The sequence below is a fragment of the Dendrobates tinctorius genome, unplaced genomic scaffold, assembly GCF_039654945.1.
Source record: "Dendrobates tinctorius isolate UK_male_01 unplaced genomic scaffold, ASM3965494v1 ptg000102l, whole genome shotgun sequence".
Classification (NCBI taxonomy): Eukaryota; Metazoa; Chordata; class Amphibia; order Anura; family Dendrobatidae; genus Dendrobates; species Dendrobates tinctorius.
Window position 1 is genome coordinate 41,432,373 of NW_027361770.1, and position 18,983 is coordinate 41,451,355.

The window sequence follows — 18,983 nt, forward strand, 5'->3', positions numbered from 1 at the left end:
CTGACACTACCTTGGGCAGATAACTGGGGTCTGTTCTTAACACTACCCTATCCTGAAAGACTTGCGTATAAGGAGGATTTACTGAGAGAGCCTGTAAGTCGCTTATCCTGCGGGCTGATGTGAGGGCTACTAACAGGATCGTTTTTAGGGTCAAAAACTTTAGGGGTAGCTGATGTAATGGCTCATACGGTTCTTTTGTAAGGGCTTCTAACACCAGGTTTAAATCCCAGGGGGCTATTCTAGGTATTGGAATAGGTCTAGCTCTATGGCAGGATTTAATAAATCTGGCTATCCACCTATCTGATGCCAGTTTGCAATTGTAGAGCGCCCCTAGTGCCGACACCTGAACCTTAAGAGTGTTTACTGCTAACCCCATCTGCAACCCAGATTGTAAGAACTCTAGGATGTCACTAATCGGAGGTTCTTTCCCTAACGGCTTACCCAAGAACTGTAGGAACTTATCCCATGTTCTGCCGTAGATGTTAGTAGTCACCGGTTTCCTGCTTTTTTGCAGAGTGGCCACCAGCCCAGGGGAGAACCCCCTATCTATTAAAAGCGACCTTTCAAATTCCACGCCGTCAGATGGAATCCTTTGACCTGAGCGTGTAATATTGGACCCTGAACTAGTAGGTCCGGGATTTCTGGCAGAACCCAAGGATCGGAGAGGGACATCTTCCGTAGCAGAGCGAACCAGGGCCTTTTTGGCCAAAATGGAGCTATTAGAATCACCCTGGCTTGATCGTTTCTGATTTTTCTTACCACAGTCGGGATCAGAGCCACTGGGGGGAACGCGTAAGCCAGTCTGAAGTTCCACTGGATGTGCAATGAGTCCACTGCCCATGGGTTTTCCCTTGGGTTTAGAGAACAGAACCTTTCTGTTTGCCTGTTGTGCTTGTTTGCAAAGAGGTCTATCACCGGTTCCCCCCAAAGCTGAATTAACTTTTGAAAAATGGATCGGTTTAGTGCCCATTCTCCTTGCCTCAGGGTATTGCGACTCAGGAAATCTGCCTCTATGTTTTCTGCCCCTTTTATGTGTAGGGCTGTCACGGAGTGTAGGTGATCCTCTGCCCTGCTCAGAATGTTTGTTGCTGCTTCCATTAAGGAGTGTGATCTTGTCCCTCCTTGGTGGTTGATGTATGCCACTGCTACCTTGTTGTCTGACATGATGCGTACATCTTGACCCTGGAGTAGCGGAATGAAGTGGTTTAGGGCCTTGCCCACTGCCCACAGTTCTCTCAGGTTGGAGGATGCCTTCCTTTCTTGAGGTGTCCAGGAACCCTGACCTATGAGGCCCCTTAGGTGTGCCCCCCACCCCGAGGAGCTTGCATCTGTTAAAATTATATCTGTCGCCTGTCTGTCCCATGGTATTCCTAAGGTCAGATTTGTCTCGTTCAACCACCAGTTGAGAGAGTCTCTGGTTTTTAAGGAAAGCTCCAGCTTTCCTTCCAAACGCCCTCTTAGCGATCTTTGTGCTCTTAGTATCTCCCCCTGGAGTTGCCGGGTGTGAAACTGAGCCCACCTGACCGCCGGAATACAGGATGTTAGGGTACCTAGCAGGGACATTGCTTTTCTTAATGTCATACATGGTTGGTTTCGGCCCGCCAAGGCCAGATTTTGCACCTTCTCTATCTTGGACTCTGGGAGCAGACACTCTTGCCTTTCTGAGTCCAGTATAAATCCTAGGAAGGTCTGTTTCTTTAGGGGTTGTAATTTTGATTTTTTGAAATTGACTATCCACCCTAACTCTTGCAAGGTGTTGATCACCTGAGTCAGCTGCGCTGTACAGTGGTCCTCTGAACTGCCCACTATAAGAAAATCGTCCAGGTATGGTATTATGACCGTATCGTGAATCCGGAGAAAGGCTGTCACTTCCGCTATGACCTTGGTGAAGACCCTCGGGGCTATGGATATGCCAAACGGAAGAGCCCTGAACTGAAAGTGCCTTAGTGTGCCCTGAATATAAAGCGCTACCCTCAGGTATTTCTGGTAATCTGGATGGATAGGGATGTGGTAATACGCATCCTTTAAATCGACTACGGCCATGAAGCAATCTTGATGTAGCAGCTTCACTGCCGTAGTTACTGATTCCATCTTGAAGGTCGGGTTCTTTATCCATAGATTGAGGCGTCTGAGATTTATGATTGTCCTGAATGACTGATCCGGTTTTTTTATTAGGAAAAGGGGCGAATAAAACCCCTTTCCTTCCTGTAAGCGTGGCACCTCGGACAGTACCCGCTTGTCTATCAGGCTCAGGATTTCTGTTTCTAAGGCCAGTTGTTCTTCGGTCATCTTCCTGATAGGTGTGATGACGACCACGGATTTTGGCTGACGAATAAAGGGGATTTTCAGGCCTTCTTTTAGGATGCTCAGAATCCAGGTGTTGGAGGAGATCTTTTCCCAGGCCTGGAAAAAGAGTGCCAATCTCGCTCCTACTGGAATACTGGCGTCACTGTGGTGACTTTTTGGAGGTGGAGGTGCCTCCACCAAACATAAACCCTGATTCTTTCTTCTTTTTATCCTCCCATCTTCTCCTGTCAGCGGGAGGACGTCCTCTATTGAATCTTCCCCTCCGAAAGGGCTGTCTCCTCTGATCCATAGGGAATCTGGGGAAGCCTTTTTTCTTATCGCCTGCTTTCTCCAGAATATCGTCCAAGTTTTTGCCGAACAGGAATCGGCCATCGCAGGGGAGAGAGCACAATTTGGCCTTGGACTGAAGGTCACCCGGACAGCCTTTAAGCCATAACGCGCGTCTAGCAGCATTTGATAGTGACGCTGCTCTGGCTGTTAATCGCATAGAGTCCGCCGAGGTATCTGCCAGAAAAGCCGCTGCCCCGTGCAAGAGATACATGTCTGATAAGATCTTCTCTCTTGGGACCCTTGACGCCAGCTTCTCTTCTAACTGCTGCAGCCAGATCATGAGGGAGCGTGCCGTGCAGGTGCCCGCTATCGCCGGCTTAAGACCTCCTGCTGTTGCTTCCCATGCGTGCCTCAAATATGAGTCCGCTTTTTTGTCTAGCGGGTCTCTAAGAACCCCTGCGTCTTCCAAGGGCAGGGCCGACCTTTTGGAAGACCTGGACACCGCTGCATCTATTTTTGGGACTTTGTCCCATATTTCCGTATCCTTGTATTCAAAGGGGTATCGCCTCTTAGAAGCGGATGGAAGGGCCCCCGATTTTTCAGGCTTTTTCCACTCCTTCTCAATAAGCGCCTGGATTTTCGCGTTTACTGGAAAGGTTCGTTTTTTCCTCTCCTGAAGCCCCCCAAACATGACGTCCTCTAGGGTTTTAGCCGCCCTTTCTTCCTGTAGGCCCATTGTGGTTCTAATGGCCTTTAGGAGGGCATCTGTATCTTCTACAGGGAAACATGGCTTACCCCCTGTGTCACTATCTGAGGAGTCTGAGGAGGATGATTTTTCCGCCTGAGATGATACTGACGCGGAATCTGAGGGGGAACTAGGGAAATCCTTCCTGCTTTTTTTCCCTTTTTTCAATAAGGACTTAATTGAGCCTTCCATTTCTGACCTGAGGGCAGATATTAGATTGGCTGCGAAACTAGGCGCTTCCTCCGCCATAGTTCGCTGAATGCACGAAGCACAGAGATCTTTTTGCCAGTCTCTTGCTAGGGGAGATTTACATATAGCACAATCCCTATTGTTCTTCTTGCTTCCTGCTTTTCTGGGCCTTTCCTACAGGGTGAAGCATACAATAGAAAAACCCCCTATTAATAAACTGCTGACATTCACGAAGATCACTCACCACCCGTAATCAAGGGTACCGGATTTGGAGGCTGCGTCGGAGCACCTGACCCGCGCTCTTTGGACCTTGAGGAGTGCCCCGACCTGCGGCTGGGGCGAGACTGCTGCTTGAATGGCTTCCATGCTTTCTGCCAGAGGGCTGTGAGGGAGGCAGGGACGCTGAACGTTCCTGCTCGGACTCCATCTTGCACCGCCGATCTACCGCTGTCTTCCCCTTTTAATTTGCATGCCTCCGCCTGGTGAGCGTCTTCCTCCCCTCCCCCCTGCGACCGCCGGCCCAGCGCTTCAGAAAGCCGGCCGGCGTCGCACCCGGCGCCATTACACCGTCGCCTTCTGCTGACGTCAGCCGGCGCACCCAGCATTCCAAGCGCCGCTGACGTCAGCGGCCGGAAGACGCCAGCGTCTCTCCCCTGCCACGGGGATCGAGATGCGGCGTGCGCGAGGGGAGGGCGGCGCGGTGGGGGCTTCCCGGAGCCACCGGGATCCCATCCACGCCCGCACGAACCCGGAGCCCCAGGGACCCCGGGGACTGCGCTTCCAGGACCCGACGGCCGGCGCTACAGGTAAGCTACCTGTTCTTCCCGCGCCGGGACGGGCCTGGGTCTTCTTTCTCTTCGCCCATGACAGGCACCGCCACAGTGGGATTCCTTCCAGGACAGGAACCCAACTGAAGCGGGGGAGAGGTGCCGCCCCTTATGTCTCAGTAGGTTCCTGTCCTGGCGGGGCGGATCCCTCTCTCATGTGGTGCTGTCATGGGTGAAGGGAAAATTACTATTTCCATGGAGTTTATTTATTTTCTTTGTGCAATTTTGCATTTACTATACAACAATCATTGGCACATACTTATATGGCTCAATCTGATGGCACTTTTTTGATCTCTCTGCATTTTTGCACACAACCAACTTATTTCATGGATATATTTATTCAGCACGCATTGTTGATATTGCTATTTACCCTTGATGCGGTGACTCTGTTGCTATGTCCTCCACCCTTTTTACATGTTTTGATGTTTTTATGAATATTTTGCAATAAAGATATATAATTTTAGACTTAGCTTCTGTTCATTTTGGATGTATTGTTTACATAGTAGTTGTGTCCCCTACATTACTGTCTATTATATTGCAGTATTGACACCAATATTGCTCATGGTACAGTTATGTTTGCTAAAGGGGCTGCCGATCTCTGAGTACATTTTCAGCAAGTCTTGCAGTTTCACAAATCCTAACGGTGTGTAGTTTTCTTTTTTATTTAGAATTTTACACTTGTACTAAATTTGAGTAAAGTTAAAATTCTGTATATCGGCTTTATTCGTTGAGACAGCAGTTTTCTCACGTTATGCTTTATAATATTGCAGTACACCGCCAACAGCTGAGTTTTTTGTGCAAGCTGCTGAATTACCTATGTGCTACAGTCAGGCTTTAAGGATCTTAGGATGTTATAAATTTCTGAGATCTTTAAAACTGTTTATAATGTTGGAACCGATAAAATCAGATATGTGGAAAGTTTTATAAGTAGAAGAGAACTTTGAAGGTAAAAATGAAAGGTGCTTATGCTGGTTTGGATTTCTGATGTCTTGAAATCAGTCTGGAGGTGAGGAGTCAGCATTTAATATATGACAAGGAGCTACAATTGGTGATTCTTCTTGAGCTTTGTTGCGTTTTACATATTGTTAATTTCATGATACAGAACAAAACTATTTTTGTCAGAAATTCACCTACATACAAAGTAAAGTACCCAGCTCTTGTAAAACTTATACTTTGTGCACTCTGGCCCACATTTATCCGTATTTCAAACTTTTTTTTTTGGGGGGGGGGCATTTTACTGCAAAATAATGTGAAAACTGTACACATTTATGAACCACTGACACCATAAGATAGAGCCTTTGTTGCCATAAGCATCAATTTGTAAAGCTAGATGGAAAAATGGGCAAGCCTTGCCGCTTGGACAGGATTTAGACACATTTATGGCTGCAATAAAAAAAAAAATTGGGGAAATTTCACTTTGGCAGGTGGGTGGGACAAAGCCTAACAAAATATCCCTTGAACTGTTTAAAGGAAACCTGTCACTTAATTCATGCTTCCAATTTGAGGTGAAGCAAGAACCAGAGCTGGCTGCAAGTTTGCAGCCAAGTATAACTTTCTCTGAAACACTGCGGCACTACCTGACACTATTTCGGTCTTTGTTTTTTTCTGTTTAGTGGCTAGTGTGAACGTGCGCTTACACGCTGCATGCACACCAGTTTATATCCCAGTTCATACCTTTTGGGTTTTTGTTCTGCCTTTTTGCATCATGTGCATATAAAGGTGAGGCCTGCCTTCCTTTTGAGCTGGGCATGAATGATGTGGTCTTCTTTATCTGTATGTCCACTAGTTGGGCTCAGTACGTCTCATCCCTAATCTACATGCATGTCACTTGACAAACTGTAAGGCTTTTAACATTAGAGTTAGGACTATACCAACTGCGGTCACCGTGATGAGACGGGATGGCTTTCACATTTTTTTAATCAAAAAACCTGTTAACTAAGTACCGTATATTATTTTCATGTACTATGCTATTTATTTATTTACTGCAGGGTATTTAATCAGATTCATTATGTTTCTGTCTTTGTTTTTTTCAGAGACCTGACACTAGTCTGGCACCATCCCCAGACAACTTTGACCCTAAAGGTGATTGACAGGTCTCTCCCAAGTGTGTATTTAGCAAAAGATCTGTCAATCACCTAGAGCAGCAATAGAAGAAACTGTCCTGGGCCAATGCCATAATAGCCTCAGCTACTGTGAAAAATAGATCTGGATGCAATTGTGAAGCCAGGCTCTGATCCACCATGCCCCTGGTTTGGGCCGCATGAATCGACAGACAGGTCTCCATGTTTATACATTTACTATAAATAATGGCAACATTGTCTCCAGAAAAACTAGGGAAAATGTCCTTACAGTAAGTGGGTATTTTTCTGATATTGCTTTAGTTAGTTAGATAACATAATAATAAGTTAGTTTGCAATTGATTTGCTCATTCTCCTGCAATAAAAGTGTTTATCTTACATACTGTGGTATATAGATTCCATCCGAGGAGATTGACTAAATGGGCCTGGATTGTGGGTAGTATGTACATGAGTTAACTATTGAGACACCAGTCAGTTCTCTCCAGCTCACTCATCTCTATAAAGCAGTTTGTTGCTCACCTCTGTCCCCTTCCCGATCAGCTCCTGACAGAGATGCTCTTTTCAGTTCTACATTATCACAATCCCTATGCACCCATCATTGGAAGTTCCCAGAGCAGTTGTAATCATAGCTTTTACTTTGCTGAGCTGTGTGCTTGTTACTGTGTGATCATGTGCTTGTGTTATCTCAATATATGCAAATATAGTGATAACATTGCTGACTCCAGAACAATGACAGTACCCAAAGGAAACTGACCAGAATGGTCACTCCAGGTGTTGCCCTCCATCCATGGAGTAAGGAGACAGCAGAGTTGTGAGCTTGTCAGAAGACAACTTGAAAATACCCCTGTCTATATGCCAGTCATCATCAAAAAAGTTCTGGAGTAAGATTCACCAAATTTACACCTCCCAATATATTTGGTGCATGTTGGGCACCCTGTGTGCTAGAAAGCTCAATCTAAGCCAGCTAAAATTTACTCTAGCCAATCAATACCACTAAGATTTGCACTTTTTTCAGAAAATTGTTGAGGGCGGGCAGTTTCCAATTGTAATAGTTTGAGAAAAAAAAACATTTTTCTATTAGAACCGGAAAATTGGAGCATGGGTTCTTCTTAAATGTACCTTGTTGTGTGTGCTTGGATTAGTGCACATTCCACACCTACATTGTGGAAAAAACAATTTAGCAGTCCCACCAGCACAATGGTAGTTTGTACAGTAGACCATTTTTTATGTTTCATATTAAGTGCAATGGAAAGGAAAGCTCAAATATAAAATATGGTTATAATATACCACTTGAAACATTCTCTAGGTCTTAAAAGCACTAGGGAACAATGGTGTATCATACATTACTGAAGGATTAAAAAGGAAATCACTGCATTCCAGAACTGTTCATTTATGGATTACCATTTACTGTAATGAGTGGATTTACTGGCACCATTACTACTGTTGATGCTTTTTATTCTTGTAATATTTGTGGCTTATTTTATCCACATATTTACTGCATCGTAAATTTACAGCTGCACTTAAGTGGTTAATACTCAGATGTATGAATGGGAGATGAGCATTACTGGGCTTTAACATGTCATTCTAAATCTAGGTCACAACTCAGTGCATGTTGAAGGCAGAGAGGATAAAATGATCACTGGGCAAAATGAAGAGATATAAAAAACATGGAAGGCTAAATAACTTACCTTTGGCACAAAAACTAGACAGAGGGTGATGGTACTGCAGAATATGATCACTAAAGCCACAATACAGAACTGGACGTTAGGTTGGTCTTTGGTGAGAAAGGAGACTGCTGCTCCAATAATACACATAATGCCCACGTTGTACACACTCATTCCAATATACTTGCTGTCATTTAGTGCTGGAATGCTTACATTCCGAGTTTCCCAGGCCAAAAAACAACCAAACAACTAAAGGGAAAAAAGAGACAAATTCAATTATTTTTGTAATATGTTTGTTTTTTTTCCTTGAAAATATCATTTTTGACTAAAGTTCAGTAGATTTTGTGTTACTCCTTGTGCCATACTTATTATATATTATATTAATATGGCTTTGATTTGATTTATATCAATGTATTTCCCTGTATAACTTGTTTATAGCAAAGTACATCCAAATGATGATGTAAAACAGGAATTCACATGTGGCCTACCATGCAGTTATGTGCCACCCACGACATTCTGTATATAGCAGTTTCTATGTCAGAGGGAAGAAGAGAAGCACACTGCTCAGGACCAGCAATGGGCAAGTATTAGTGATGAGCGAACGTGCTGGGATAAGGTGTTATCAGAGCATGCTCGGCCCCTAACCGAGCAACTTCGGCGAGCTCGAATAATTTGTTCAATTTCCCGCGCTGTTCAACAGCCGCAACACATGCCGGGATTACCTAACAAACAGGCAACCTCTGCATGTGCTGCAGCTGTTCAACAGCCGCAAGATATGCAGCTGCTGGGACTCATATTTTTCATGCATGGCCAAATCACTCGGTTCGCACCTGAGCATGCTTATCTGAGCATGTTCACTCATCACTGCCAAGCATGAATAGAGCACTGTGTGGCCACATCTGGGCCCCCCATATATCAAGAGACTTAAGGTTAGGATGGTGGCTGCCTGTGTGTGCAGCTCTCTCTATTCTAGTTTGGGAATTGTGAAGTGTAGCCACCTATTACAACAACCATAATCTTCAATGAAGAGATTTAAAGGCGTGCAGGGTCTACTTCTTAGATTGGGGAGAAAAAGATTTATTTCTTCATCAGCTAGTATATTGTTATGAAGTAATAATATGGCAAATATGTATATGCTTTTTTAATGAAACTATGCCATATGAAGAGTATTTTATATTAAACGGAACCTGTCATTAGAACCAAGCCACGGGCAATGCAAGAATCAGAGCCTGACTGCGCGATTGCCACCAGGTACATTTTTCTGTTAAACTCTGTGGCATTTCAGAGAAAACATAGTTTGAAAAGTCGGTTGGGACCATATGAGATGTGATGCAGCCCCTCTCCAGGTTCTCTTGACCCTGCTTCAGTTAATTGACAGGTCTTGCCCTTTTTGCAGAAGCTGACTGGGGGGGGCCACACTTTATTAGTCAGGTCACTTCCTAAAGTTCCTGCCAGCTTTTCCAACCGATTTTACTCTGAAATGCTGAGAAACACGTAATTGGCTACAATCAGACTGGCTTTGATTCATGCTACCCGCAGTTTGGCCAGTATGAGTGAGGTGCCCTTCAAAATAAAACTCCATAATTTGGACCTAAGTATGGCAAGAAGCAAGTAAAATGAATCATTACGCTCCCCAGTGTGACAAGTAGCATATGCATGCTCCGTCAGTCACTGCAAGGCAGGAAGTGATGTCAGAAAATAGGATTTTGTTTAGAGAACTTCTTCTGTTCATCACAGTAACAAGAAGCCATTTTGTTATTCCATGTATTGTTAAGGCCCTATAGTGAACAAAACCCCATGCGTACTTGAATTTGAAGCGGTACTGTGAAATAATTTTCCTTGGGTTGTTTCCTGACTCCAGTACATCCATTTTACCACTGATAAAACCATTCCTGGCATTTACCTATAAGCATAATGTCATAATAACTTGTATAAAAGTCAGTGAGGGATTCTCATGATTAATTCTGCATCTTCAAACTTCTACGTGAACAGTTACTTACCATAAGAAGCCCTTTATAGGCATAGACGATTCCAAGCCAGATCGTCATGTGAGTGTTCTCACAATGCTCCAGAAATGGAAGAATTGCAATATCTCTCCCTGCAGGATCCGGCTGAAAACAAGCAATATATATATTTGTAATTTTTATATTAATATATTAACACTCAGACATCAATAAAAAAAGATCAATAGAATACAATGGAGATTTCAAAATGTAAGGTGTTAGGAAAATTGTATCATGTGAGTTCTGTATAGCACTACTTTTATATAGACTCCAAAAAGCAAACCAAACTGAAAAAAATAATTGGTAAAAATATATCTAAAGTCATCACTCATAGAGACAATACCAATACCTGGATGCCCCTAATATACAGAAGTCAGTTACTGCTCCCTTGCGGCAGTTGCGCTGTCTAAGCATATCATACATTCCTCTAAAAGATGATATGACAGCAAGCATTTATTGCCAGTTACTATACTTGTCACTAATCTCTTTAGTGCTTAAGGGTCTGGAAACATTTGCCAATGTTCTCGAGATCCTCAAGTCCTGACGGCCTTAATCTCCATTTATGCATACGTTACTGAAATTCTGTCTTTTGCCTTCAATATTCTCATGGTAAAATATGGGAGGTACTTATGTTATTTAAGCATTGATATCAGACCATGGCAGCCATCCATTGAATTCTGGTCTATACAATCAAATCCTTCCTGGAAAGGACAATAGGCACATCTAATAATATTTTTTGCACTATATACCGTACATGGAAGATGAAGATAAGAAAATAATTGTGTCCCATCTTTTTTTCAGCAGACCTATGTCTAGTAAACCAATATGACAGAGAAAGGATATAGGGTCACAATGTATGAGTTAAAAGTATTGTACTTTACAGAAAAAACTGTATAGCCTTCTTCAAGAAGTTTTTTTTGGTGCTTTTTTTGGTGGGGGGGTGGATTTCATAAAAGTGTATGGTCCAGTGCAGTGTCAAAGTGGGGTGCCAAGGCCTATCAGTAACATTGATTCTCGTGGCCCAACATATTTTACTTTACCCTTGCTCACAAATTTACCTATGCTTCCATATAATAATAAACTGGGTAGTTTCTTTGTACATACAGCATTAATACTGTGCTAAACTCTGCTCAAATGGGTTGGATGCCCATTCGGCGCAGGGGCCCACCAGGTGATTCACCTCTTTCCCAGTGGGCCAGTCGGAGCCTGATTCAGTGTCAAACTGAGATTTCTGTCCACGTCCATACATTGTGGATATCCCTTTTTTATTTCATAGTTTTTATCCTTGCACATTCACATTGCTCAAAAAAGAGGGACAATGACCATAACATACAATAAAACTGAAAATTGTTTCCAAAATATGTGATCTAATGTGATCACCAAAATATGTGATCTAAACCAAAGATTGTCTTTCTGAATGTGGTTGTTCTACAAGGTTTAACTGTGTAGTTATTAAAACATATTTTTGCAAAAAAGTAAGATATCTGAATATATACATCATTTTCCTTCATCTATGAATGCAACATCTCTAAATTCCTTCTAGAGCAGCTGTGTCTTACACTGATTTCAGTATGGCGCACCCCTTTGAGCATAATTTTTCAAGACACATCTTGAGTAAATTGATTTTTTGGCTATATAAGTGGTCTCCAATTAGCTCATCAACAGCTGCCCATAGATGAATGTTTTCTTCTAAGGCAAATGAAGCAGAGCATTTATCAGACACGCAGTGGTTTATAGTCCATCGCGCACTTGAAAAGACTTGGCTTACGCAGTGGTTTATAGTTGGCAATGCCGCTATTCCACTAGTTATAACACAACTAGTGAAGATTTGTAAATTGGGCCATTGCGCTTTGTGAATTTTGGGGGAAATTTCTTTTTCGATTGTATAAAAAAAGCCGTTGCATTTAGGCTATTTTAGGGGAAACTTTCTGATCCTGGGGAAAACAAAAAAAAAAGGAATTGTTCGTTCATGGACAAAAGATTTTGCGGATGGCTAATATGACTCATTTAAGCAAGCTAAAGTGGAAAATGCTCAGGATGAAGGATGAAAACGCATAACATCCATATTTGGGTAACATTAAGTCATTCTACTTCCATTTCAGTCTTCTTCACCGTCAATTAATCAGCCTAGAGGAACTAGCAATTGATAGTTACGATTGTAATGCACCACTGGCTTTCTAAATGACTCAGTCTGCTGTTACCTATTTCTTTCATACGTGTTTCTAAAGAATCTCTTTGATTAAACAGGTTATACAGCCCTAATCCTATGGTTTGGTTCTGTTTCCATTCTAATTGGATCCAATAGTTTTCATTACGATGTCGTTAATGACATCTATGAGTTACAATCTACCACTACCTCCACTGTAGATGAACATTTTTAGGTTACTAATCTCCTGCATTTTTCATGTTTATGGGCTGCTATAAATATTATTATATCAATTGTGGCACACGTGTTGGCAGATGCTCAGTGCACCTGCAGGAAACGGATGCTGAATTAATTCTTCAGGAGGTAATGGAGACTGTGATGAATTCACAAGGGGAGTTAATGAGCCCACTTGATATGAAGACTGTTCAGATGCACAGCATAAACACTCTGTGGGGGATAATAAAGACAACTGAGCCATGTCCCTGGAGAGATTGCGTTCACAGAAAGATAGATAGTTTAGAAGATCTGAGAAAGCGGACTATCTTCTCTGAGCACTGGACTGTGGAAAAACAGTAGATAGTAAATAACCTTCATTTCACCAAAGATATTCATGAAGGTAGCAAGACATTGTAGAATGTATTATGTCATGACTTAAAGCGCTAAGAGCATTGACATACACATTTATGTATTATAGGAATATGTTGTCTGGAAACCAAAAAGCCTAGAAAACTAAATAAGCCTGTGTGATTATGGACTCCCAGGCACTCAATGTGCTGCCGTATGGTGGCTCCATGTGGATCTGTATTTTCCCTCAAGGGATAGAATCTCATTTAAAACCGATTTTCCTGAAGCATATCATGTTTTATCTTCTTCAGAACTCTCACAGAAATGCTAAGTTTACACAACCATATTTTCAGTCCAAGTGTTGTCCGTAAAAAAACGGACTGCAGTAACAGTATGACCAATGTTGTGCGATGGGGCAGTGCATATGAGTGATCTTCATCACTGACCGAATCTGTGTATGAAAAAAAAATCATGCACTATTTTCTTCCATAAATCTGGTGATTCTCACCCACTGATGTCGATGGCTGTGAAAAAAATAAAATGCTACAGTATAGCATAACATTTTTACAGATACAGTGCTATTCTGTAACATAGGAAACTGTGAATGGTCTTGTAAATGATTCGTAGCTGCTGCTGTAAAACTCTGATATGACCAATATTGTATATTTTCTATACCCTACATGCAAAGTCATCAATCTTAATGGCCACCATTTAAGGCCTCATTCAGAGGTCAGTGTTTTTCATGCATGCAAATAAATGGTATCATCACATCAGTGTTCTGGATCCGTGTGTCATCAGTGTTTGGTTAGTGTGCAACCAGTATTTTATCTGTGTATATAAAGTATGGATAACTATATAATCAAATTACTAAACTTCACCGATACTTTGCAATGTTACACACGGACTGCACATGGATGGCACATAGATGCCATCTGTGTTCTGTCTGTGTTTTTCACAGACTCATACACTTTTTTTGCCACTTTTCATTCGTGCTGCTGGAAAAAGTGGACATGTCTACGTAATTTTGCATAGACAAATGGTCTGCAAAAAACATGGACATGTGAATAGTATCATGCCCTCAGCTGCGGGGCCTGGTCTCTCATGGACAGAGAGACCGGCGCTCCTCACGTGGCGCTATGCACCTAATTCACCCTGTCCGTGGCTCCAGACGATCGGCAGCTCCGTTCCCTGCTAGAAACCTGCATCCCATTGGCAGGTCTCCTGGAAATATTCTTTGGAGGCGTGCCCCGCTTCCTGCACATACTTAAAGCAGCAGTGCACCTGTTCTCTATTAGGGCTGTCTGTGCTGTGATGGTCTGGGCATACTTAAAGTCCTCATGTCCTTGGGAGGTGCCTGGGCAACTTTGTGCTTTGTTCTTAGCTGCTGTTTTCAGGTCCCAGATCAGCGCTTGCTTATTCTGTATTGCCTGAATATCCAGTGCTTTTTCCCTAGTGTCATTGTGCTGAATACCTAAAATCTACTTTTGGACACTGACAGTATCTTTGGGCCCTGCTGATTCTCATTCTCCAGTTCCCTGGACTTCTCGTTCCTCCTCTCCCAGTACCACTGTCCTGTTTGGGTCTGACCCTCTGGTCTCTGGAGCTATTGAACGTGGGTTTTCTTGGCTGCTCCGAATCTATCCCTGTATAGGGGTTCACTCACTGGAGCTCCCTCGGGAGTATTTTGTGTTTCAGTCTAGGGGGTTCTCCCTTGTGGGTTCAGCTGCTTTATAACCTGAATAAAGCTTTGCTAATTCATCTGACATCCTTGTCCGGCTGGTTCCTAGGGTTCAACTTCCACAGAGTCCTCTGTGGTCTAGCGGGTTCATTAACATTGCTCCACCTTCCCTGGTGTGACAAATTATAGTGGGCTCATGTTCTATCTGTGAAAAATACACATAGAACACCTATAAGAAACACTTATGTCTCATTGAGGCCTAATGCTCCTTTTTCAGAATTCTATTCCTGTAGGAATAATTTGAGAAGGCCTTAAAGACAACCAGCCAACATGATTCTGTAACATAAAATAAAGATATGGCTGTAATGGCACTGTAATACTGATTACATTGATACCTTTGGTGAAGAAATCCACTTTGTGATTCTTCTTAAATCACCATGTAAAGTTTTCTGCCAATTCTATTTCAGTGCACAGGGGCTGGACTGACCACCGGGTGTTCTCCTCCGTGTCTGAGATTCCATGGCCCCTCCACCTGCCTCCAGTCTGTGAATGATACACCTCCTGCTGGTCACTACTGAGATTTCAGATAGGGGAGGCCGGTCATTTACAGACCGGAGGCAAGCGGAGGGGCCGGGGAATCGCAGACAGGGAGCAAAAGTAAAATATACCAAGTAAATTACATCATGCAACTCTATTCTTGCTGTCAAAACTGCAGATAGTAGGACAGATACCACAATGCGGTATGCAGAGAGACATAAGTATCCATCATTGACGGGCCCCTAAAGAGCCACAGATTATATTTTATCTTGAAAAAAATATATATTACCACTACCTATAATTATTTCTGAATATATACAATTGCTTTGAACCTAAGCTAACACCATAGCAATTACAATTTGTCAATAGTTCCCTCTTATTAAAGCTTCTGATACACAATCCATGAAAGCATTTTTTCATTTTGTTAAACAATGATCTGCTTTGAGGTTTGAATACTAGTTTATTAGTTACCATTTACTTGTTCCTTTACACCCATTTATTACATAGTTTAGCAAATTTATGAATGCAGGTTCCATGTTAGATCACCCTTATTTTACATACAGGGGTTGGACAAAATAATGGAAACACCTGGAAACATCAACAAAAGTTAGTTTAATATGGTGTAGGTCGACCTTTTGTGGTGATTACAGCCTCAATTCTCTGAGGTATGGATTCATACAAGGTGTGAATTGTTTCCAAAGGAATTGTAGCCCATTCTTCAGTTAAAATACCCTCCATTTCTTTGAGCGACGATGGCGGCGGAAATCGACGTCTAACTTGAATCTCTAAAATCGACCATAAATGCTCAATAATGTTGAGGTCTGGGGATTGTGGGGGCCAGATGAGATGCTCAACTTCATTACAATGTTCCTCATGCCATGCTTTAACGATTCTAGCTGTATGAATTGGTGCATTATCATCCTGAAAGATGGCCTTCCCCTCCATGAACAGTGCTTGAACCATAGGATGCACTTGGTCGCCCAAAATGCCTAAATAATCGCCGCTGTTAATTCTTCCATGAAGGGATATCATTGGTCCGGCGGATCTCCACAAAATAGCACCCCAGATCATCACAGAACCTCCGCCATGTTTTACGGTTGGGAGAAGGCAGGCTGAATGGAATGCTTCTTTCGGCTGTCTCCAAACGTACACTCGGCCAGAGGTCGGAAATAGGGTAAACGATGATTCGTCTGAGAATATCACATGTTTCCACTGCTCGAGGGACCAATTCTGGAGGTTTCTACACCACTCTAAAAGCTTGGAAACATTTGTCATTGAGAGCAGCGGTTTTGGAATTGCAGCTCTTCCGTGGAATCCAGATTTGTGCAGCTCCCGACAAATAGTTTTCATGGAAACTGGGTTCTGTAGGTGTTCATTGAGCTCAGCAGTGATTTTCGGAGCAGTGGTCTTGCGATCCTCTCTCACAATTCGCTTTAGGGTCTGACGGTCTCTCTCAGTCAACTTCGACTTTCGGCCGGACCTGTGCTTTGCTGCGGATGTTTTTCCTTCTCTTTCAAACGCAGTCATTACTTTGGAGACAGTACCTCTTGACACACCAAGCATTCTATTACACTAGCGCCTGCCATACGAGCACCAACAATTTGACCTCTTTGAAAATTTGAGCGTTCTGCCATTGTTATCAGGCTTTCATCAATGTTCTTACAATTCTGCAAAACAAGCAGTTAATTTACATACACATATCACATAACACAAATAATCAACTACAAAACATTACCATAAGTCACGGTTTGCATGTTTATAACATGTTCGAAGATTATGATGCCAAAATATTAGGTGTTTCCATTATTTTATCCAACCCCTGTATACTGTATCTCAGCAGTTTACGTGCATCAATCATAACATTTAAAGATCAGTCTGTTCTCTTGACTTGCCTATTATTGGATATACTGTATTTCATGAAGTCACAATTCTGGTGAATCTATATCGTGTCGTTCCTCTGATGTTGTTCCTAGAAATCTCTGAATAAATTGACAACTAGGTGTAACCATCTGGAAGTGCATCATTACACACTCTGGTCAGTGCTGACAGTACCTGGCTTTGTAAGGATACATCCCTTTAATTTATTGGTGTAAAACACTTTGAAAACGTTTTTGCATGGTGCAGTTTTTCAAGTCTGTTTTGGGCAGCTCTGTCAAAATAGGGGGAGCTGGAAGGAGTATGGCAGGATGGAGCATGGCAGCGCCTGCCTGCCTGCCAAATTCAACATTAATGGCTAAGTCATTTATGCCAGAAATGTTACTCCAGTCACTGACTTAAGTAGCATTTCTGGCAAGGCAAACAAAGGCTCAGAGTCATACAAAATGCTAGTCTTAATTAATTAAAGACTATGTTCAGTACAATTGTACAAAAGCCCATGTGGTTAATACATGGTTCAACCACATGAACTTAGATGACTTAGGTGTAAGATGCTGTTGATGTCTCAGATACCGCACTGGCAGGACTTCATGCCCCAAGGTACATACAGATACTTCTCAGAAAATTAAAATATCATCAAAAGTTAATTTCTTTAATACAAAAGTGAAACTCGTATATTATATAGAGTCATTACAAACAGAGTGATCTATTTCAAGGGTTTATTTCTGGTAATGTTGATGATTATGGCTTCCAGCCAATGAAAACCTAAAAGTCATTATCTCAGTAAATTAGAATACTTTATAACTCCAGCTTGAAAAATGATTTTAAAATCCAAACTGTTGGCCTACTGAAATGTATGTTCAGTAAATGCACTCACTACTTGGTCGGGGCTCCTTCTGCATCAATTACTGCATCAATGCGGCGTGGCATGGAGGTGATCAACCTGTGACACTGCTGACGTGTTACAGAAGCCCAGGTTGCTTTGATAGCAGCCTTCAGCTCGTCTGCATTGTTGGGTCTGGTGTCTCTCATCTTCCTTTTCACAGTACCCTATAGATTCTCTATGGGGTTAAGGTCTGGCTAGTTTGCTGGCCAATCAAGCACAGTGATACTGTTGTTTGTAAACCAGGTATTGGTACTTTTGGCAGTGTGGACAGATACCAGGTCCTGCTGTAGAATGAAATTTCCATCTCCAAAAGGCTTGTCGGCAGAGGGAAGCATGAAGTGCTCTAAAATTTCCTGGTAGATGGCTGCGCTGACTTTGGTCTTTATTAAACACAGTGTACCTACACTAGCAGATGACATGGCTCACGAAACCATCACTGACTGTGGAAACTTCACATTAGACTTCAAGCAACTTGGATTGTGTGCCTCTCCATTCTTCCTCCAGACTCTGGGACCTTGATTTCCAAATGAAACGCAAAATTTACTCTCTTTGTGGAGTGTGTCAATGACTGTCTTCTGGACATCTGTCAAGTCAGCAGTCTTCCCCATGATTGTGGAGCCTACTGAAACAGACTAAGGGACCTTTTTAAATGCTTAGAAAGCCTTTGCAGGTCTTTTTAATTATGCTAATTTACTGAGATAATGCACCTGTATAGTATTTTTACCATCTTTCACAGCATTACTTGTAGCACATCATTTAATGGCCCCTTTTACACAGTTTTCTTCTTCACAGCTACTCTTTAGTCTTGGTGCACCAGCTATTGCAGCTGAAGCCTTTTTTTAAGCCAGATCACTTCTGGTTGATTATGTGAATCATGATTTCAGAGAATTAGTGCAAATGTAATTCAGTGTTACTTGCTGGCAACATAAAATTACATCTATAAAACTGTTACGCTGAGATATATTATTATGTAGAGTCAAAGAAAATTAGCATATTGTCTGTCTTGCCTTCTGCAGATTGGACTGAACAGCAATGTGGTCCACATGTATTCCCTGCGCCATTATGTCTGTGTGATATAAATTGAGTCAAAGTGGAAAAAAATGCACTTCCCATTGCAATTTCTATTGAATATTTTTTTTATTACATAAGTGTGTTTATATATGGGTAAGTTCCATTAGATCAGCCAGGAATGGTAAATGCAGGAAGAGTCTGAG

The 18,983-nt window shown here is 42.3% G+C and overlaps 1 protein-coding gene across 1 annotated transcript in view; it reads right to left on the minus strand.

Annotated features, from left to right (window-relative positions):
• The window catches only part of GABBR2 (gamma-aminobutyric acid type B receptor subunit 2), a 1,198,492-nt gene that overhangs the window by 106,059 nt on the left and 1,073,450 nt on the right, over window positions 1–18,983 (minus strand). Inside the window, exons 14-15 of the mRNA XM_073587861.1 lie at window positions 10,081–10,191; window positions 8,105–8,329 (exon numbers count right to left, since the gene is read on the minus strand). Of these exons, the coding sequence (XP_073443962.1) occupies window positions 8,105–8,329; window positions 10,081–10,191 (336 nt within the window). The remainder of the gene's footprint in view (window positions 1–8,104; window positions 8,330–10,080; window positions 10,192–18,983) is intronic.